This window comes from Odontesthes bonariensis, chromosome 6, assembly GCF_027942865.1.
Source record: "Odontesthes bonariensis isolate fOdoBon6 chromosome 6, fOdoBon6.hap1, whole genome shotgun sequence".
Taxonomy (NCBI): Eukaryota; Metazoa; Chordata; class Actinopteri; order Atheriniformes; family Atherinopsidae; genus Odontesthes; species Odontesthes bonariensis.
In genome coordinates this window covers 40318356-40341852 of record NC_134511.1, presented here as the reverse complement: position 1 = coordinate 40341852, position 23497 = coordinate 40318356, and the positions used below count along the sequence as shown (strand labels likewise).

Genomic DNA, 23497 nt, shown 5'->3' with positions numbered 1-23497 from the left:
TGGACAGGGAGCCTGTGCTTTGGAAAACCAAGCAGAGATAAGAAATCCACATGTATTGTGCTGGAAATGAAAAGGAAAGAAGCAGAGAAAAAAAAAGAAACAACAGAGGATGTGAAACATTGGGAGGCATGACTGTTTTCGAGTGGATTAACGCCATCTTTCCTGGTACTAAATGAACATGTCTGACTCTTGATCAGCCAGAAGCTGACAAAGAGCTTGGCTCTGCCTGGTTGTCGGATCTTTCAGCACCCTTCAGGAGCCTCCTCAGTCCTGACCAGCATTGTTTGTGAAGAAGAAAGCTATCAGAGGATCTGCACAGATTAGGGCTGCCAACTGTTCCCTCTGTGGCTTCCTGTTTTGCCGCAGGAATTCTTTTAATGTGAGCAAAAAAAAAAAAAAAAAAAGGAAAAAAAGCACATAACTGCACAAATTCTACATACTTAACCCTTCCCTTTCTATGTTGTCCTCATAGAATATTCAAACACAAAATGTACAGCTTTCTAAACATTTCAGATATCTAACTTGGAATCTAGTTGATTTCTTAGAGTTTTTGCTAATCTTGGTTAAAGGAATACTTCTCAGATTTTAGAAATATGTTTTAGCCATTCCATTATTTTTGTCTCATGTTAGATGAGAAGAAGCTCAGACATGTTTAGTAAATATAAATCCACTGGTGCTTAGGTTAGTCTTGAACATATCACCCAACAATACCACAAAATGATCATTTACCCTTTGTTTTTTAATTTATCCTTTGTGTTTGATTTGAGTGTATTTCAGTATTCATCACACAAATATAAGAGTGAAATTGATCCTTATTTTCAACACTTCGTGCTTTTAAGTCTCATCTTAAAAGACACTTTTATTTTTTGGCTTTCAATTATTTCCCCTATTGTATTGTTTAGATATATTCATTACATTTTTTCTTTTCTTTTTTTTGTCTTTAACGTCACCTTCTGTGATGCCTTAATTGATTTTTGATATGCAGCATATTGGTCAACCAGCAGTTTTTTTTTAAAGCGTGCTCAATGATAAAGTTGACTTTAACTTTTGTCTTACCATCAACAAATATGTTAATTCTGTTCTAGTGGTTTATGGTGTTAAAGTGGCAAATATTGTATTTACTGGATGAGACAAAAAAGTCTAAATTATCTCTAAGATGTTCATCAACTCCATTTTCTGTATTTCACTTTCCCAAAACTTGCTCCTGTTGCCACATTCTTTCCTTTACCCCCATCCACTGTCACTTCCTTCAAACCTCTAGTCCCCTTTACCCCCCTTCTTCTCTGCTCCTGATTTTAACACATCCCCTCTTGCATTTCTCCTTTTCCTCTATCTAAATTGCATATGGCAGCAGTGCTGACTGCCAGAGGAGCTCCTCAGTGTCATTAAAGTCGACCCTGTGGATTAACCAGGGAAGAGAGGTGGTGCCTAGACAGTACAGATCAATAACACTGCTTATCCTCTGGGTTCTTTTATTTCACTTTGGATTTAGATCTGACTAATTGAAATGTCAACTCTATTCTTGAACAACAAGCAACAGGGTTATTATCATTTGTGGAAACAGATGCAATAGAAACTCACACACAAAGATCTGGGAGTGACTAAAGGTATGAAACCTAACAGCAGTTTGAGTTCACAGGTTTACAGCAACTATAACGATGAGGGAAACATGTTGCATAAACCAGTCAGCGCCATCGAAATGCCAGCAGCTGTTGTCTGGACGATCTAATAAATAATATGTTGTGACATATTGAAGATAAAGAGATAGAAGGCAAGATGCATGTGAGTGAATGTATCCATCTTTCCACCATTGGTGGCTGACTTACGGATTTGCCTCAAGCTGAACTAAACCGGATAGGCATCATTATCAGACACTGTTCAAGTCAAACCTTGTCATAAATGGTCGTGTGTGCAAGTGCATTCAACTAGCACACACACACACACATTCATGTCCCTAATGCTGATCTGCATCAACAGATCATGTTGCAAAAAGTCTTTTACATTTGCACCAGAAAGTGCAAAACCCTCAGAGCCCCATATTTCTAAAACACAGGTGAAACGTATTACTACACAGAAGCTCATCCATTCTGTGGCCAGTCTCAGCTGACACTGGGTGAGAGGTGTGGAATTATCTCCACAGGTTACCAGTCCGTCACAAAGGCAGAAGTTAAGAAAAAAACAAGAATCACTGCAGGATTGATTGAAGCCCAATAAACTCACGACTCTTAACTGAGCATTTGGAGCAAAAGATAGCAGTGTGATAGTCATGTGATAGCAGTCAGCACACTGGAACTCTGTTACATGTGTTGAACAATCTGTTCAAACATTTATTGAAAGAAGCCCACATATAAACATCCAATTAAAATGAAAATAAGTCATGAAGCAACAATTTGATGTTTTAGAATTTTTTGGCAAAATGGAAAGAGTTCTAACAGACTGCAGAACCTGACTGAAATGTGGTGTTCATTTAGCGACTGCGGATACTGTGAAATCCCTTTCTGTTACAGTCGCTATGTTTCACCAAACAGTGTATGCATTGTTGAACCCTCTTAGGGTAAGTAATGCATGTCTCCCATAAATCACAAATACATTAATAACCTGAGTCATTTGGACATCATGTTGTGGCTCGTTACTTTTCAAATAAATAAGAACAAATGAACATGTCTGTTGCCAGCAGCAGGCAAGCCATCGGGTATGAAAAGTGATGCCCTAAGTTCATTTGCACCAGGAGTTTTGAATGCTTTGTGCTGTCAGTTTTATTATTGTATTACTATTATTTTATGGGTGCATTGTGTACTATAAACCTGTCAAAGGGCAGTAAAAACACTTAAAGCACGACACAACTTTATGTTTAAAATGCCATTGTGCAGCCCGCTCCAAGATTAAAATAACGGATTTGCATCTTAAGGAAATATGACATTTATGGTTTGTAATTATCAGTGTTGATGTCAATAAGTTCAGTTTTCATGGCTCACACTGTACAACACCAGGCCCTCCCTTTTGTCTGTGGACATATTGTGACACAGTCAAGTACTGAGTGCCATCTGGTGGTGTAAGGATGAAAGATTTTAGAAGAATCTGCTAAATCAAATTGGAAATGCTAAAAAAAAATAGATGGATTAATAAAAACTGTGGGCATGACACTCATTTTTGTTTATCTTCATACTTGTTATATATTCATTACAATTTCATTTTTGATGGCACCACATGTGCACAGCTTGAATCTGTTTGCCAAACTCTAAAGTTCTACCTCGCTGGTACGCGTGCGCACTAAATAGACACATCAGGCGAAATCTGTCTTTTCTGTATGATTTTACGTAGGTCAAATTTGTCCATTCAGAAGTCCCATGATGCAACTTCAAAATGATCTTAAGACCATCAAAATGATATTGAGACTATATGAATCAACTAAATTCACAATCATCAGGGCCAGAACATCAAGAATAATGTTAATATCAAAAACAAGTCTTATTCATTCATGTCATTAGTTACACCCTGCAGTGTAATCTTAATGTGCCTTTTTATAAAGTATAGTACTTAACCGTATTGCCCACAGGCTGCATAAAGTTGTTATTCCTGAATAAAAAGCACCCTGATTATCATAAGAATGTCATGTGCTCCAGGTAATTCAACAAAAGCGAATTTCTCAGATTGCTATATTATGCAACTATTCAATAAAATAGCTTGAAATGTAACTCTAAACTCTTTAATTCTACTCAGATGATGTTTATAAAATTAGGCTAACAGCGAAATGGAAACGAGGAAACAGTTTTTTTTTAATTTCAGCATATTCAAGGGGGTCGTTTATTAGAGAAAAAACTATAACAATCACTCCCTTTAATATGAAAGTCACAATTTCAGCTTATGCTAGAATATCCTACAAAATCATAAAAACAGTAAGTTTTTTTTTTGGGGGGGGGGGGGGGTCAGCGGACAAATGAATTATTCCATAAGTATTTGACTTTTTATTTATTGCTTTTCTGGAGCAGCAGATGTTTCTTCTACCCTTAGTCAACCAGCTGATGACCTCCCAGTGGCTGGTTCCTTTTGTGAGGTTTTAAGGCAAGAATAGGCTTATCTTCTGTCAGATTGTACTATTCATCCACAAAAAACGACACGTTGCCCGTTTTACTTTGATTTTCTAATTGTGGTGTCGATACAGCTGGTAAGTTCTTAACGAGACAGGCAGCTGTACCTGCTAATTTAGTCCAGGAGAAATACAATAACCAGTTGACATCAAACGACGTGACTGGACGTGATGCAGTGGCGCCGCCTGTTTACAGGGTGGGCCCATAGATATGGGTGCGCCCCACTGAAGGCTGAGCGCTTGCGCAGCTTGTTGTTGTGAACGCTTCAGACTCAACTTTTAGACTTGTGAAACCTGCCACCAGTTTTGTTATCAAAGGACAGTTTCACATATCTTTTTTCTCCCCTTTTTTTTTTTTTTTTTTTAACTCGGTCATCTCCATGATTAAGGATGTTCGAGCAGACATTCAAAAATTTCAACATCAATCTCAACACGTTGAACACGACAAATATGTTCTCTAACGGAGACCTTATTACAGGACACATCTCCTTTGACCTGTCCAAGGAGACGAAAATCACTTCACTTACGATGAAGCTGAAGGGGGACGCGCATGTTCACTGGTCGACCAGCGGAGGGGGAGGAAGGCAGGGTCACAGGCACAGAAGGAACTACTCTGCAAGCGTGGAATTATTCAGTTACCAAAGCGTCATCATGCAGGAAAACTGCGGTATGAACAATTACTGAGGGTCACTGGCTCGTAATTTATTCAGTTCAGTGTCTGAGTTTGTGTTTTCCATGCAGATGTTGGTGGGACACCGAAACTTCAGCCCGGCAGGCACGTGTATCCCATTTCATGCCAGCTCCCACGGGGGTGAGTATGAGAAATCTGAATTTTGCATTTAGTCATTGAGTCTCTTAAAACAAAAGATCACCATGGTGATGTGATCTCTCAGTCTGCTGATGCATGAGGCCGGTTTGCTTTGACATTAACTTGATGAATCTTGGCGTTGATGTTGTTTTGCATCAATGCAGAGACTTCCCATCCTCCTTCCGTGGCGTTCATGGACGTATATTGTACGCATTGACAGTGGGCATCAACCGACCCTGGCATTTGTCCAAAGATTTTGTGACAGAGCTGAACTTTGTGCAACGCATTGATACTAACCAGCCAGAGCTGTGGGTAAGTCCTTTACATTATAACATAGATAACATCTTAAGTGTGAAAATAATACTCTCCATGCGCATAAAGGCGTTTCATCTTTGGGATGTGATACTTCCTGTCTTTCATCTGTATCGTGCTCTTGACAGCTCCCAGATTATTCCAAACAGTTTAGAACGTTATTCTAATTGAATTTTGTGTTGGAAATTCAGTCAGGTGGCGTCATTTTGACTTTGTTCTTTCATCTATACTTTAGAAACTTTTACTTTAGAAAGACAAGGAAGGAAAAAGAAGGACTCGTCTGTACATCCAGTAATAATTGAGCATTCATGGCTGGATCTGCTTTAAACTGAGCAAGTTTTAACTTAGTAACTTCCAGTGCTTGTAACTTACTTCAGTCCACGTACCTTGCTATCATGCTATCAAAGATGCCCTATCACCTACTGCATCTATACTGTCTCTTTCTCTGAACTCTGTCTGTGTGTTTGAAGTTGCAATTCATTGGACTGCTGTCCCGCCATAGATTTGAGGAAGCTTAGTGCTCCGCACATGTCAGCAAAAGTGCCCATGAGTCATTAACTTCTGTATTCTTCCTGCTTTCTGTCGCCGTGGGTAATGTTTTCTTATGCTTGAAAAGATTGTTTCCATTGCAGATCTTTGGGCTTATCTTTATAGAAATCATGGCCATGCTAAAGTAAATGTAAGACTGCCGGTGTTCCCAGAGTCCCAGGTTTGATTTGTAAAGATGGCCCTCACAAATAAATGCAAATTAGAGGGCTCGCAAGAATTTCAAAGGTTATTGTTCATAGAACTCTGGTTCTTTGATAAGTTTAACATATAAACCCAGCACCATAGTGATAGGAAAAAGTTGTTGCCCAAGTAAACAATAGTTTTTAAAATTAGCTTCTAGAGATGGGACCAAGTCACACATGTGCAAGTCTCAAGTAAGTCTCAAGTTGTTGCAGCTCTTGGTGTTTAAACCAAGCGCACCTCTCCAGCATCCCCAGCAGTTCTGCATGAACTGATTGCTGATGGGGGCGAGGCTAATTTTACAAATGTTTGTCAGTTGTGTTTTGATGTCTCTCGGTGAAAGCAAAGTAAAAACTCGGGAAAAAGAAAACCTGTTTGTGTTTCTTGAAATCCAACTTATGTCATGCAACATTTTGGTGCCGAAACCCGGGACAAAGGGGAATGAAGAGATGAAAAGTCTCAAAGAGATGTATGACAAGAAAGACAAAAGTAAAGAAGAATGGCTGACCGTCTAAAGAAGAAAAGAACTTCAGTCCGTGCGTCCACAACCAAGATCATCAGCAAGGTAGATGATGAACTCAGTAAGGAATCACCGGATTCTGATTTGCTTGAGGAGTTCATGGAACAGTTGTTGATGAAAGAGGAATGTTTGGATAAACTTGATGAAGAAATTGAAGAGGGAACAAAGACGGATGACTTGGAGGATGAAGTTACAAAAGCCATGGAATATAAGGAACACATAACTCGGAGGAAAACAAAATTAAGGAGAGCGCTCAGGAGAGTACAAGGAGATGCAGTATCTATGACTTTTTCTGAAGCAGGTGTTATGCGGCAAAACGTAAAACTGCCCAAACTTGTTATTGAAAAATATTCAGGGGATATTAGCCTCTGGCAGTATTTTTGGGGACAGTTTGAGACGGCTGTGCATCACAATCCCAGTTTGACAAAGATGGACAAGTTCAGTTACCTGCGGTCATATCTTACAGGAGCAGCTGCTAATGTGGTCGCAGGACTGCCACTGACCGAAGCCAATTATGATAACGCCATACAACTGCTACAAAAAAGGTTTGGCCGAAAAGATCTTGTTATCAATGCACACATGACAAAGCTTCTTAATCTTAATCCTGTGAAAAATGCTAGTGATATAAAAGCACTTCGATATTTGTACGATAACTGTGAAATACAGATACGTAGTTTGGCTGCTATGGGAGTTGTTTCTGACACCTATGGCAGTTTACTGTGCCCCATTCTGATGAAACTGATACCAGAGCAAATGACGCTGGAGTTTAGCCGAAAAAAAGATGAGGATGATGTCTGGAAGGTTGAGGAACTGATGGATTTCATTCAAAAAGAAGTGGACAGCCGGGAGCGCACAGCTAACATGACCCAGAGTGCAAAACAGCAAACCGGTAAGGAACAAGAAAAGGAGAGTTACAGTACCTGGGAAATGCGCAAAAAGCCAAATATGATGACAGCTTCTGCTCTTTATGCTTCAAGTCAAGACAGACAAATTTGTTTCTTTTGTGAAAAGTCGGATCATATGTCTAAACGTTGTAATGAAATGTCTGTGCCTGAAAAGCTGAGGAAACAAGGCAGATGCTTTGTGTGTTTTGGAACTCGACATGTTGCCAAGGACTGTCGCACTAAAGGTATTTCTTGTGAAAATTGCCATAGACGTCACCACAAAGCTCTTTGCTCCTATTATGGAAATGAAATGACAAACAAAATTGAGACAACTGATACTGTGATTTCTGTTTCACCCTCTGAATCAAAGCGAGAGACAGTTTTACTCCAAACTGCAACTGTTTGGATAGAGACCCTAGTGAAAAGACAACTGACCCGCTGCCTTTTGGACGGAGGGAGTCAGCGCAGCTTTGTGCGCCAAGATATCTCTCGAGCACTTAATCTTCCTAAAATAGGTGAAGAGACTCTTAGATTACACACGTTTGGCTCTAGTGAACCAAAGCATGTAACTTGTAATAAAGTAAAGCTAACATTGAGTAACATACGAAATGGCCAACGTTTAGAAATAGATGTCCTAGAAACACCTCGTTTGTGCACTTCTATCATGAAAGTTGCGACAGAAGAATTACGCAGAGATCTGGAGTGCAAAGGCATGCAACTTGCTGACACAGCTGTAAGTGGAATGGAAACACAGGAACTTGGAGTGTTGATTGGAGGTGATCATTATTGGAAAGTTGTTTCTGGAAAATTAGAACGCCTCTCTGAACAACTAGTTGCATTAGAAAGCAAATTTGGCTGGCTTATCCAAGGTACAGTATCCATGCTGAACGTAACTTCTGATCAAAACATCACAGACATTGAAACACTGCATGTGAGTGTTGGGCTGGAAGAACAAATCAATCACACACTGCGCTCCTTCTGGGAAACTGAATCCATCGGGATTGCAACAGAACGAGAAATAAAGAAATGTGATGAGGACACGATGCAGTGGTTTGAAAAGTCTGTTCAGTTCACTGAAGGAAGATACCAGGTGAGCTTACCTTGGAAAAATGGAAATGATAACTTACCTTCCAATTATGATGTAGCCAAAAGACGATTTGATCAGCTCATTAAGAAATTTCAAAATGATGTGCCACTTTTCGATAAATATCAAGGAGTAATTCAAGATTATGTAAACCAAGGCATTGTAGAATGTGTGGAGAACATTGTTTCTGACAATCCTGTCTATTATCTTCCACACAGGGCCGTCATTAATGAGGAGCGTTTAACCACTAAACTGCGAGTAGTCTTTGACGCATCCTCCCATGCCACAGGCTGTTTATCGTTAAATAACTGCTTAATATCTGGCCCTAATTTGAATCCTGAGTTACTGAGTATCCTGTTAAAGTTCCGGCTCCATAGAGTAGCATTTATGGCTGACATTACGAAAGCTTTTTTGCAGATCTCCATCAGAGAGCAAGATAGAGATGTATTAAGATTTCTTTGGACTGATAGCTTACCTAAAACACATGAAGAACTAAACATCAGTATTATGCGAATCACCAGAGTCCCATTTGGAGCTTCACCCAGTCCTTTTCTATTAGCTGCAACCATAAGGCATCATGTGAAAAAATACCAACAAGCATATCCTGAGGTCATATCTATTCTCGACAAGTGTCTGTATGTGGATGACCTGATTTGCAGTGTACCGAGCGAAGAGGAAGCAATCAGTGTGTCAATGCAAGCCAAAGCTATCTTAAAAGATGCTCACATGAATCTTTGCAAATGGAGCTCAAACTCTGAAGAACTGAAAACCCTGTGGAAGGAAAAAATGGAAGACACAGTAAGTGGAAATGTTGAAGTGAAAAACACTATGCTAAAAGTTCTTGGATTAACATGGAGAACTGAACAAGACGACTTCATCTTTGATTTAAGAAATCTGATTGATTTTTTTTTAAAGGATAAGTGTGATACTAAAAGAGGAGTGTTACAAGCAGCATCCCGCATATTTGATCCGGTGGGATTTCTTTCCCCTTTTACCATCCGAGTGAAATGTCTTTTTCAAAAAATGTGGGAACGTGGACTTGAATGGGACAATGAGCTGCCTGAAGATCTGGAAAAGCTATGGCATAAATGGTGCGAGGAGCTGCCCGACATCTCAAATATTAAAATCGTCAGATGTTATCATGCAGCGCTTTTGAAGCAGGATGCACCTGTGAATCTAGAAGTGCATGTCTTCAGTGATGCCAGTGAAAGTGCTTATTGTGCAGCTGCCTATCTACGCATCATTCCAGAAGATGGTGAGTGCATTGTAACCCTTATAACTTCCAAAACAAGAGTATCACCACTTAAAAAAGTTACGTTACCCAGACTTGAGTTACTTGGCGCTCTCATTGGAGCTAGACTTAGTAACTATATCATCACACACTTGGATATGGACAAGAGCCAAGTGAATCTGTGGACTGACTCAATGATAACTTTGCATTGGATCAAGAGTTCTGCTAAACAGTGGAAACCCTTTGTGGAAAATCGAGTTCGAGAAATACAGAGTTAAACATAAAGTGAAATCTGCCCAACAGATTTACGCTCCTTTACCTGAGTCTCGCATTAAAGAAGCTCCTCCCTTTGAGAACACAGGTGTGGATTTTGCCGGACCCCTGTACTGTAAGTCACAAGACAAAGTTTATATTGCTCTTTTCACCTGTGCAGTAACTCGTGCTATTCATTTGGAGTTAGTGTCTGATATGACAACAGAAAAATTCCTATTAGCTTTTAGACGTTTTGTGTCACGAAGAGGACTTTGTAAAACAATATATTCAGACAATGCAAAGACTTTTAAAAGAGCTAATGTGGAACTAAGTCTGCTATGGGATTCTCTGTCATCTAAAGAAGTCCAGGAATTCTTTGCAGGAAAGCGCATCTCCTGGAAGTTCATAATGGAAAGAGCCGCTTGGTGGGGCGGAATGTGGGAGAGACTGGTTCGCTCTGTGAAAACCTGCTTACGTAAAGTGATTGGTAAGGCATCATTGCATTATGAAGAAATTGAAACCATTCTGACTGAAGTGGAAGCTGTGGTTAATTCTCGTCCCATCACTTTTACTCACACAAGCAGTGAAGAACCTGTCCCACTAACTCCTTCTCATTTTTTGATTGGTCAGCGTCTGACAGCGCTCCCCCCTGCTGTCAGCCTCTCCTCTGCGGTTCGGGACGTGAGTAAAATCCAGCTAGTAAAACGATGGAAATATAGACAGCGGATTGTGAAAATGTTCTGGTATCGATGGCTAAAAGAATACCTCATGGAACTGAGATCAGCACACATCTCATCTTCTGTAAAAAGACCTTCTGACTTAAAGACTGGAGATGTTGTGTTAATTTATGAAGATAGATTGCCAAAGCACCTCTGGAAAATTGGCCGAATCACAGAAGTTTATTTGGGAAGAGATGGAAAAGTTCGCTCATGTCTTGTTATGCTTCCTTCTAGGACCACTCTGAGAAGGCCTATCCAACTGCTTTACCCTCTGGAACTCTCTCAGTGATGAGTTGACTGAAGTCACTCTCATCGGCCGGGAGTGTGTTGCAGCTCTTGGTGTTTAAACCAAGCGCACCTCTCCAGCATCCCCAGCAGTTCTGCATGAACTGATTGCTGATGGGGGCGAGGCTAATTTTACAAATGTTTGTCAGTTGTGTTTTGATGTCTCTCGGTGAAAGCAAAGTAAAAACTCGGGAAAAAGAAAACCTGTTTGTGTTTCTTGAAATCCAACTTATGTCATGCAACACAAGTCTTAGCTTTCAAGTCTCAAGTAAGTCCCAAGTAATTTTTTCTTGGTCAAGTCCTGTAACAGCAGGGTTGCCAACTCTCACGCATCTGCCGTGACACTCACTCTTTCTGACTTAGTGTCACGCTCTCACACTTAACAAAGAAATCTCACGCTAGATCATTTTTTCTTACTGTGTTGATTTTTTTCACTCTCGTTCTATAATTTCCGAATGCTTAAACTCATGATTGGACCACAGCAGAGTGTCTAATCCCTCTCTGATTGTTGATTCGCTGGAAACGGCTTGTCGTTACGTCAGTCGGTACGTCAGTCGGTACGTCAGTCGGTACGTCAGTGACGTCGGTCTGCCAAGGCGAAATCTGATTGGTAACGCAGCGCTGTCTCACTACAGCAATGTAGTGTTATTCCATTCAAGTGAGCACGGCCAGTTCAGTCTGAGGGGAAGGACAGAATTTACTACTTCACTGAGAAGCCGTGAAATCAGTAAGGGAACACAAGAAATAGGCTTTCACTCGATGGTACCCTCTCTTCCATTATGTGCATAAAAATGAACGACCGAGAGCCGTGCTACAAGTGTGAGCCCCCAGCTCAGATAGTGAACGACGCAAAGTCTGCCACAACCCGCTACAACAGTTCTATACGATGTGATGATTAGATATGCACACACTGATATCTTCTGGGGTTTTTTGTGCCTGGTGGTGTGTGTCTGTCTGTCTGTCTGTCTGTGTGTCTGTCTGTCTGTCTGTCTGTGTGTGTGTCTGTCTGTCTGTCTGTCTGGTGGTGTGTGTGTGTGTCTGTCTGTCTGTCTGTCTGGTGGTGTGTGTGTCTGTCTGTCTGTCTGTCTGTGTGTGTGTGTCTGTCTGTCTGTCTGTCTGTCTGTCTGTCTGTCTGGTGGTGTCTGTCTGTGTGTGTGTGTGTGTGTCTGTCTGTCTGTCTGTCTGGTGGTGTGTGTCTGTCTGTCTGTCTGTCTGGTGGTGTGTGTGTGTCTGTCTGTCTGGTGGTGTGTGTGTCTGTCTGTCTGTCTGGTGGTGTGTGTGTGTGTGTGTGTGTCTGTCTGTCTGGTGGTGTGTGTGTCTGTCTGTCTGTCTGTCTGTCTGTCTGTCTGGTGGTGTGTGTGTGTGTGTGTGTGTGTGTGTGTCTGTCTGTCTGGTGGTGTGTCTGTCTGTCTGTCTGTTTGGTGGTGTGTGTGTGCCTGGTAGCCTTTTGGAGGGGACTGTACTGTATAAGTTGGAAATTGAAGAGAGACACTTTGGATATGGACATTAAAGGCAAAAAAAAGAGACAAAAAAGGCAAAAAGAAAAAAAAAAGAGACCAAGAAAAGGCAAACAAAAAAATGGATCAGCAACCCTGATGAATGGTTATTTTTTGATGGTTAAAAATCTACATATACCATCTCACCTTTGCCTTGAAATTTGTTGAACCAGCCTAGACTAGTTTCTCTCTGTTAAACAACATTGTCTTTTGAAGGGCAGCTGAGGATGTAGGCTATGAATGAGATGTGGATTTAGGATTTGCCATGTCTAACTAGTCACCCTAAAATCAACTAGAATGGAAGAAATTGCATTTAAGAAATGCAAAATTTTCTAGAGGAAGGCCCCACACTCTGCACGATTGCATATTCATAAAATGTATACATGTATCTACATCATATCTACACATATGTATATATATATATATATCTGTACTGTGGAATAACTTCTGAGATGCGTGTCGCGAACCGACCCGCTGAAATCTCACTCCAAGGTTTTTGGAAAAGTTTACCTGCAGAATCTGATCTTAATAAAGTGAAAACACAAAGATATATGTAACTGTCAGTAAACATCATTGGCCAATGTGTCCAACCTGTCCACCCCGTATCATATCAAGCTAACGTTAGCTAACTACCGACTAGGCTAACAGGATAATATTAGCTAATATGACGAGCACTTCCTGGTCAGAATGGATCTTGAAATGACGAACAAAGTTGGAAGTTGTCGTCTGGCTGTCTGAGATGTTGATGCTGCATGTCTTGCACTGAGCTGTTCGTCTTTTGTCGTCAAAATGGTGATTATGAAAGCCAAAGACAACGACTCTGGGTGCCCATCCCGCTGACATGTTGATGCATATCTGATATGAGTTTATTCTCTCCAATAAACACTAAGGTATGTAGAGAGGGCATGGCTGACTGACAGGGTAGGGATCCAATCATGACGCCATTCTCAGCCTGCGCTCCTACCAGGTAATCCATATTATTTTTTTATTAATTTATTAATTTTATATTCAAATTGAAAACATGAACTGAATAACACTCAAGTCATTCAAGTCATCGTGTCTCAAGTCAAGAGCCGAGTCTTTAACTTCCAAGTCCGAGTCGAGTCTCAAGTCTTTTATTTTTTGTCAAGTCACAAGTCATCAAAACAGCGACTCGAGTCGACTCGAGTCCAAGTCACAGTGACTTGAGTCCCCATCTCTGTTAGCTTCTAAAAACTGTGGCAGAACGCAGATTAGTGGACAGACATTGATGCCCAGGATTTATTGAAACGACTGTATATGTTACTTGATTCTGTCAGGCCCAGAGAACGGAGGACGCAGAAGCAGGAGATGATGTTTCAAAAACGAGCTTTAATGAGGAGCAGTAGATCACAAGAGAGAAATAATCGCAGGCTATGGAAGTTATCTATCTATCTATCTATCTATCTATCTATCTATATATATATATATATATATATATATACACATACTTCTCCCAAAGTGAGAGAGGTATATCTATAAAAAATTATCAAAATAATAATCACTCCACTAAAAGGAGGAGAAAACGTAGAGGACTATAAAAAGCTTAATTTTAACAAAAAAAAAAAAAATCACTCCTGCTACAGAGGAAAACATAAACCTCTTCTGAAGATCGGAGGCACTTTGCTATGGAATATTATAAATATACTGGGAGGAAAAACAAGAAGGCTATAAAACTTAAACTTAAACTTTAGCAAGGCTAGATTATCCAAAGTTAACAAGAACAAAAAACTCTCTTAAAGAGGAATCAACCAAACGGTGACTTGGATCAAGGCTTTAGCTGTGGCTTGGAGTGGCAAGAGTGAACGCACGTTAGACCAAACAGATACGACACACTGGCAGAAGACAGGGGGAGACGCAGACTCTTAGACACACAGGGCTAATAGGGAACAGGCGGAATCATTCATAAGACAATCAGACTGGAACACGAGAGGAAGGGCAAGTGACCTGAAACGAGAGGGAGAGTTAATCTTTCAAAATAAAACAGGAAATGACGAGACATGACATGAAGATGAGACAAAAACCCACTTGACCTCACCGCGGTGTGACAGATTCTATCTGAGATGTGATTGCCACTTAAGAAACAGCCCTGGAAGGTGCATTGTCCTTCAGGGAGCTCCCTGACTCCCTTTATGTGTATGTGTGTGTGTGAGATCTGCCTTTTGATGAATGTATGGAAGAGTGGCTGTTATATGGCTGTTACATGTGCAATGTTGTGTATAGTGCCTTGTGTATATGTTTATATGTGTATATGTGCCTTGTGTATATGCTACTGGACACCTTAATTTCCTTCGGGATTAATAAATGGTACTCTACTCTACTCTACTATATCTATGTTTTTTTTATAATTTTTTGTGAAAAAGTAAAAAAAATATGCCCAATAAATGGGGTCTAAATAGAACCCCTATTCTAAAAAATCTGACGCTGTGTGAAGTCTTAATGAAAATTGAATACAAATATTTGCTAATTCCATAAACCAATATTTTTATTCACAATAAACATCAAAGTAACACATTTTACTCTTTCTTGAAAAATATTAGCTCATCTTAAACTTGATGGCCGCAGCGCATCCCATGAAGGAGGACCCTTTTTACAAATGTGCAGCATGTGTAGCATTGCCCATGATCAGTCAAAAGACAACAAAAGAAGAGGAAAATAATATGTTTCTTCTGCAGGCTCCACTCTCGGGCTGTAACACCAAGACAGTGGGCTCCCTGTGCTGTGCCTCGGGTCCTATCACGATGAGAGTCAGTACGGAGAAGAAAGCCTTCATCCCTGGTATGGTTACCATCCATCCATGTATCCTTGTAATATGGAATATGCACGATACCGAAAGTGGAGCATGGAAAACAACCCGTGTTTGTTTGTTTTTTTTACCCCAGGAGAAACTGCAAAAGTAATTTGCGAGTTCAGCAACGCTTCAACTAGAACAGCAACTCCAAAGGTGAAGCTCCAACAGAAACAGACTTTCTATTCCGCAAATCGGGGCCAGAAGAGGATTGTGTCCAGACTTTTGGCAAATGTTATGGGGGAGCCTGTCAGCGCTCACACCACTAACGTGCACACTGAGATCATGCTCACTATTCCCTCGTCTGCATCCTTCACCGTCTCGAACTGCAGCATCATAGATGTTGACTACAATATAGAGGTTGGTGTGACCGACAGACTGTTGGTCTGATTGTGCCAGTATTAGACGTAGGAGGATGTCATTTATTTGTTTATGATCCAGTTTGACTCAGTTATACAGAGGGTCATTAAGGAAAAAAAAAATTTCATTAACAGAATCTCACACTTAACTTTGTTTTCTGGTGTTTCCTGTAGGTGAGCCTCTGTGTAAAAGCTTCCCATGACCTCACTGTGCTGTGTCCCATCATACTCTGTTATACATCTGCACACGCCAATTCCCCGCCTCTGCTGTGAGGAAATGTGGGAAATGCAGAAGTTTTTAATTTTTACATACAAAAGAAGACTGTTCTCTATAATCTGCTCAAGTCTGTCACGGGAATCCGATTCAGAAATTGTATTTAACTCCACATGGGAAGCTAATTCTAACAAGGACTGTGCGATGGTGTCTGGGAGCGCCATGTTGTGTGCAGGTGAACCCAACCAACCCAGAAGAGGAGCGGCCACCGACATCACTCTCCTGCGCCGCTTGGGATTGCAAATCCAAATTGAATTATGGACCGTTTTTTGCGGGGGTGGGGGCGGGCATGAAAAAACAGAAAAGCAAGGTGAGCAGTCATGAAGAAGAAAATGAAAATGAAGTTTGGATCATTCATTATTCAGTCAAAAAATGCAGCTATATTCTGAAAATGAAAAAGCATTTCTGTTAATGCATTTTAATTTGAATTATGGCACAGATTTGCTTTACATGTCGGGACAAAATGCAAACATGTTGAGATGTGAGGGTGTGATTTTCTGCTGGGACATTCTTGTGGTATTTGTCAGGTGTATTTTGTATAAAAAGCCTCCTACCTCTGCTACATGGTTACAGGTCAAATACATTTTTTTTATACTGGATGTTTTTTTTTACGTGTCATTATATTTTTACAGACACCTCTTTTTCTCATTTGAACAATCTTCAGCAGTGTTTCCACTGTCAGATCTTTGTGCCTGGTTATATTATTGTCGTTTAGAAGATGTTTTGCATGTGTCCAGATGTTGTAATATTACTGTACCACTGTAGGCACCTGCAACAGTGCGAACCAAGTTAATGTCCTGTTTTAGCATTGTAGTAACAGTACATTAAGTGCAGTAGCCATGAATTCCCCATGCTTTTACTTGGTTTTCTTAGCTTTTTAAGATTTAACTATGTCATCATATATTTTGAATTTTAAGTCACTCAGATTGTAATTACAAATGTATCATTACAACTGGTACGTTCACAATACTCTTTTACGTGACTGACATTTAGTGTTTAAAATGAGTGTTTGTGTAAAGTGCGAGATATATCTGGCACTGTCTCCAGATGACTGCAGTCCTATAGAGTCATTGTGCGACTGCTTAGAGCAAGTCAAAAAGTGGATGAACCAAAATTTCCTTCGGTTAAATCAAGAAAAAAACTGAGGTCATTGTGTTTGGCAACAAAGAGAAGAGGTTTGCTGTCAGTAAACACCTTGAGTCTCTGTCTCTAGAAACTAAAGACCAAGTCCGGAACCTCGGCGTGCTGATAGACTCAGACCTGACCTTCAACAATCATATCAAATCAGTCACCAAATCAGCCTTTTATCAACTTAAGAACATATCCAGAATTAAGGGTTTCATGTCCCAAACAGATCAGGAGAAGCTGATTCATGCTTTCATCTCCAGCAGACTTGACTACTGTAACGGTCTTCTGACTGGACTCCCCCAAAAGAGTCTCAAACAGCTGCAGCTCATTCAGAACGCTGCAGCCCGAGTTTTAACCAGAACAAAGAGATCAGATCACATCACCCCAGTTCTCAAGTCTTTACATCGGCTCCCGGTCAGATACAGAATAGATTTTAAAGTTCTGCTGCTCGTCTACAAATCACAGAACGGTTTAGGTCCAGAATACATGAATGACATGCTGGTAGAGTATAAACCCAGCAGAGCTCTGAGATCTGCTGACTCAGGTCAGATAGTGGAGCCCAGAGTTCAAACTAGACACGGTAAAGCAGCTTTTAGCTGTTATGCTGCACACAACTGGAACAAACTACCAGCAGAACTGAAATCAGCCCCAACTGGAAGCACTTTTAAATCCAGGTTAGAAACATTTCTCTTTCGGTGTGCTTATGGTTGAGTTTATATCTTTCTTTTTCCCCTCTTCTTTGATTGCTTTTAACTGTGTTTTTCTGTTCTTTTAAATGCCTTGTCTTTATGTAAAGCACATTGAGCTGCCTGTGGTATGAAATGCGCTATATAAATAAAGATGCCTTGCCTTGCCTTGCCTTGCCGTGCCTAAAGTGTTGAAATAATTGAGTTAAATGATTCAGTTAAAAGTGTTTGTATCTATTTCAGCATATCAGTGTCCCACTGCATCCTACCTCATGAGAGTCCAGTTCAATGGGCAATGGAAAGTGAGCACAAAAAGCTCTGTTGTGTGTACTCGACACTAAAAAGGATGAGAGAGCATATGAGAGAGCAGCAGTGGCAAATTAAATGGCTTATACTTCTGGACAGTAACTCATGCCTTGATGCTAGTACCCATTAAATCATCTACTGCCTCAGCTCGGCATTAGTATGACAAGGCTACACATTAGAACGTTTAGAAATGATTTATGCACAGACGTCAATACCCATGGATTCATCATGGATATAATTAATGCACCATACACAGCAACGCATCATGACGCATGAGTCTCTTTTACATTGATTACAAATTGCACTTCTGAAGCTGCTATTACAACAATAATTCTGGGTCTGAAACGGCAATATGTCCTCCCACCAGCAGGTGGCAATATCACAATGATGGCCTTAAAGGCCTGAAGTGAGAGACTATTGTGGAAAAGCCTGAAGAGCTAGCCTGGGAATTCCCATGCTGCTTTGCGCTCGATTTCATTCTCACTGCAAAGTCAGCCTGGAAACCACCGCCCTTATTTTTGCCAGAGTTTGGGAACCAATCACAGAACGGGGGGGGGGCGGCGGCAGCAAGACGATGACGACGTGTATGCGCAACACCGAAGCTTGTAGAGTGTTAATTCAACATGACAGCGGACACAACGTTACCGTTCAATGCAGCCTTAGAAAGTGTTTCGGAGTAGATTCCACCCTAGGGTCATTTGAACCGTGACATCCAGCCAAGTAGCCCACCCGAAGTTTTTCCGATATTGGCTGAACATCAGCTGAGTTACTGAGTTATCCCGAATAGCTTAGTACAAGCGCTAACGGACCCTGGCAGTATCTCCAAAATTACCACACTAAAATCACGTCATGAAACCAAACTTCTACAGTAGTACAAATATGGTCTGTACTCACAAAACGATGCATTTGGAAGTTTGTACATAGTCCAGGAGTTTATTATTATCATCAACACAAGCCTGATAGCTTTTCTGCTGCTAAAGCTACGTCGACGTCACTTCTGGGAGCTGGGAGCTTCAAAGTAAGATGAGGGTTGAGCTACTACTGTAGACAACAAAGCAAGGCTGCTCAATTTCTCCATTATTAAAATAAATTCACAACTCTACAACATAAAAATTCATGTAGAATATAGCATATAGGCCTACTTAGTTGTCAATTTAAGTAGCTTAGAGCGCAAGTTTACTTTTATTTTCCATTTTTTTCTTCTTCCTCGTCGAATTTCTGTCGTCATCTGGTATAAGTGATACAATTGGCTATGAATCGCGCGCAAAGCAGCATGGGAAATACCTGACGTCATTTGATAGACATTCGTAGCGCCCAATAAACGGCTCTAGGCATTCGTAAACCACGCCTCAAATACGAGAAAATGCACACCTAGTTCCCAGACCACCATCTCATCGAGATTGTGGACGCGTCAGCCAGGCTACTGAAGAGCAGGAATCTATAGACACTTATACTTTTATTGCAAGGCTTTTTTTTTTTGTAGGATTAGGGGTATTAAGATGAGATTTACCTAACATGAATGGGCACCAGGCATTTACTAGGTGGCTTTTGCAAAAATCGGTTGTTGAACCTCATTTTTGCTGTTTTCTTGTTGTTACCACATTTTGTATATCATGTAATCATTTTGTGTTTATATGAAAATATATATGTATATATATGTGTGTGTGTATTTAAATGGCATCCAGTAGGATTGATAACATTAACTGTCATGATACCTGAAAATAGATTTTTTTTTGGACAGTTGAAATGCAAATCCTGTTCCAACGGTTATATGGGCTCATGGTTAGATCACAAACTAACACAGCGAGTGTTAAAGCACTCTTTAGTGGGCCTTGTTCTTTTTTAGAAGACATCTAAACTTTGTTTCTTTGCCCTTGAAGACATGTTACACTTAACGTTTCCTCAGTTCTAAAAAGGGGTGACCATGTTGGATTTTCAGCTTCATGATGAACTGAAAATCAACTTCCAAATCTGCTGGCAGCCTCTGGCAGGAATCCTGCCTCTGGGATAGGCTTCAGCCCCCCAACAATCTTGAACTGGATAAAGCAGGTATGATAAATAAATACATTTTTGCTGCCTCAGTTAAAGTCGATCATGAACAGATAAAGAAACTGACAGATTTCAGAAATGGAAAGCTCGTGGCAGTTGTTGAAAACAAAGGGGACTTGGTCACTGAGTATTTCGTTAAAAGATCAAAATTTTCAACGCATTGTCATTGTGTGCTTCTTATGTGTTATACTTTGTCTTGAAATCCAGAATGAACAAATGATTTACCAGTGCATATGTCAAGGCTGCTTAGCCTCACCTTTAAAACAGTTTTTCAGATAAACTTTCCTGGACATATACACTCAGTTTTTCCACCAACATGTTTACGACACGTGTTTTCTGCCTTTGATGTGTGTGAAATATTTTAGACACGCCCATTCTAGTAGAACCGTGTCCTGCATGTGGTCACATATGCTGCCAGTAATGCTGTACACACACACACACACACACACACACACACACAAACGGCTGGAATAACCTAATTCACTAAACCACATTTCTTTAGTTAATACATCTGATTGTGATTATATTTATATTTTATATTGTATTTATGATTTTAAACTGTTAATGTTGTTTTTTAAAGCTCTTAACAGCCTCGCCCCATCGTATTTATCTGAGCTTTTAACAGTCCTGGTAGAGCTCTGAGGTCAACAGATCAGTTTCTGCTGGAAGTGCCCAGGTCAGAATACAAACCCTGGGGTGAGCGAGCCTTTTCCCAAAGCTGCCCCCAGGCTCTGGAATAAGCCCCCCGTCCAGCTGCGTCTTATTTCTGACCTGGGCCTCTTCACATCCAGGCTAAAAAGCTACTTATTTAGGATTGCTTTTAATACCCAGTAGTATGATGACACTTTTATCTTATTTTATCTTAATAGATTTTGTTATATTTTATTGCTTTCACTGTTCTTTTATTGTTTTTATTTGTGTTTACTTCTTCTTCTCTTTATTTATTACCTGCTGTAAAGCACTTTGGTACACCGTAAGGATTGTCTGTAAAGGGCTGTAGAAATAAAGTACATTTACATACACTAATGTTTATTGATCAAAGGAAGCTTTTCTTTTTATCATACATCAGATTGTTTATATCCAGTGGCATATGGATCATTTAGTCAAGCCATGTGGTTTAATAATTACCAAAGGTTCTATTTGCATATTTAAACACACCCCATAATATATATAAACCCCTCAACCTCATCACCAGGTGCTTCCTGTGCTTGTAGCTCAGTACATAGCGACATGGCAGACAACGTTAAGAACTTCTCAGTGGAGTATAATCCCATAAACAACAGTGATATCTTCACCAGTGGCGACTACATCACTGGGAGAATTACACTAGAATTGGCGAAAGAGTGCAAAATAGAGTCACTCTGTGTAAAGCTGAAGGGAAAAGCAGACGTCAAATGGAAGGAACATTACGGAAGAACAGTTGTAACGTACCACAAAAAGGAAAAGTACTTCAGTGTCAAACAGTTTTTTATTCAGAAGGGTAAAGGTAAGTGATCTACTTATAGTGTGTTGTTCAAAATAGAAACATGCCATCTTGTTATGTTGTATAGTGTTACCTCTTGTTATACTACCAAGCTTTATATATATCTTTTTTTTTTTTAACTTTGTTACACTGCTTGTCTTCCATTTTATTTGGGTAGTTGTTCACATGAAATAGCTTTTATAAGCAATAATAGTGCTTCCCTGATCCATCTGTTCCTCTTCAGGATAATCAACAACAAATATATATATATATACTTTAAATGAGCAACCAAGAGTAGTCCACGAGGAAGTAATGGATTTATTTATGATCTGATTTTCCAACTTTTCTATCACCACCTATTAAAGGTTGCAATAAAACCAGTTTATTTCAAACCGTTTAACTGCTTCTCAGACAGAAACGTTGTTGACAAAGGCTGCCATGTCTACCCATTCACCTTCCAGATCCCAGCAGAGTGAGTTTTCATATTTCTCACCATTGGCTTTAAGCTTAAACACAAACAATCAAGTTTGCTCTCTGAAAATATGTTTCTCACATTTCTCAGAGACTTGCCGTCCTCCTTCTGTGGCAAATTTGGAAAGATTCTGTACACACTGGAAGCAAATCTGAGCAGGTCCATGAGAATGGACAGCAAAGCCAAGACACTGTTCACCCTCATCAACAAAGGAAACCATTATCCACGGCTGATGGTGACCTCACATTCACACTCAACCAACTCGTATGGCTGTCAGGAATGAGACAGGAAACATGTTTGCAGAGAACAGATGTCAAAGATGCCTTCTAGCAATAATGAGAGTTGACTTTGCCTGTACTGAGTTTGTGATTTGCCTGTTAGACTCCTCAACAGAGTACCATAGATCAGAAGATGAAGCTCTTGACATCAGGAGAGGTAGCCATGGATGTAAATATTCCACGGACAGGCTTCCACCAAGGTAATTTTAGACTGTGTCCAATCTAACATAGCCTCATGAGAGACATTATCATTACAGGGGTCTGAGATAACAAAACATTTTCCAGCAGGTGAGCCGTGTGCAGCTCAAAGTCCTTTTTGCTCATTTAACATTTTTATGGCCTAAAGATAAGATAAGGAGACATGAAGGAATATTAATGACAGAAATATTTTGTATGTACCAGGTCGGACCTTTAAAGCACAACAAGCTATTTGAAAATGTCATTGGAAAATTGTTTAGCAAAAGTTTTCAACCTTTTTCTGACTTTCAACTGTGGCTGCTGTTCAAATGATAAAAAAAAAAACAATGACGAAACAACATTAATAACAATAACATTTATAACAATGACGTCATAAAGTACCATATTTTATATGCAGAGCCAGATTGTTGCCATGTCTGTCATTCAACGAGTAAAGCTCGTGTACTAAGTGATGCTCTGTTTTCCAGGCGAAGGTATAAAGGTTGTGGCCTCCATTCAGAACAAGTCATCTCGTAACATTAAGCCCAAATTCTGCTTGTATCAGAAGAACAGCTACTTTGCAAAAGGGAAGAGGAAGATTGAAACCAGAGATATCCTGAAGGAGGTGGGTGAAGTCATCCCACGCTCTGCAGGCCAGACCGTCACCAGGATCATCACCATCCCTCCCACCACATGCATGTCCATTTTAAACTGCAACATCATCAGAGCAGAGTTCAGACTCAGGGTAGGTATCAGTTATCCCAACAAATTAGGGCTGCATCTCTACACTAGCAGGACTGCGTGAAAACGCTGGCGATAACTTGTGACTATTTCTCCACCTCAGGTCTATCTGGATGTCAAGTACGCATTTGACCCAGAGATCAAGTTCGATATTGTCATTCTGCCAGCTTTAGAGGGGTCCTATGTGGAGCAACCACCTGCCTACTTTAGATCTGAAGCTTTGCCAAACTTTTACATGTCACCAGCCAGCTTCCCACAAAACCCAACAGACACTGGCCCTTCTGCTCCACCACCCCCCTACATGTCATATGGGGTGTATCCCTCCCTGAGTGGTTTTGATGGAAAGGCCTAA

General features: G+C 40.3%; 2 protein-coding genes across 2 annotated transcripts; both read left to right on the top strand.

The window, feature by feature from the left end:
- Positions 1–4323: 4323 nt before the first annotated feature.
- Positions 4324–18398, top strand: LOC142382677 (arrestin domain-containing protein 3-like). The gene is made up of 6 exons (XM_075468792.1): positions 4324–4754; positions 4829–4898; positions 5060–5207; positions 15101–15203; positions 15308–15573; positions 15747–18398. Exons 1-6 carry the CDS (start codon positions 4478–4480, stop codon positions 15843–15845), a joined length of 963 nt encoding a protein of 320 aa, XP_075324907.1. The 5' UTR covers positions 4324–4477; the 3' UTR covers positions 15846–18398.
- Positions 18399–21245: 2847 nt separating this feature from the next.
- LOC142383058 (arrestin domain-containing protein 3-like) lies at positions 21246–23497 on the top strand. Its single transcript, XM_075469173.1, has 6 exons — positions 21246–21501; positions 21889–21949; positions 22040–22184; positions 22331–22427; positions 22893–23149; positions 23249–23497. The coding sequence occupies exons 1-6, from the start codon at positions 21246–21248 to the stop codon at positions 23495–23497; spliced, it is 1065 nt and encodes a 354-aa protein (XP_075325288.1).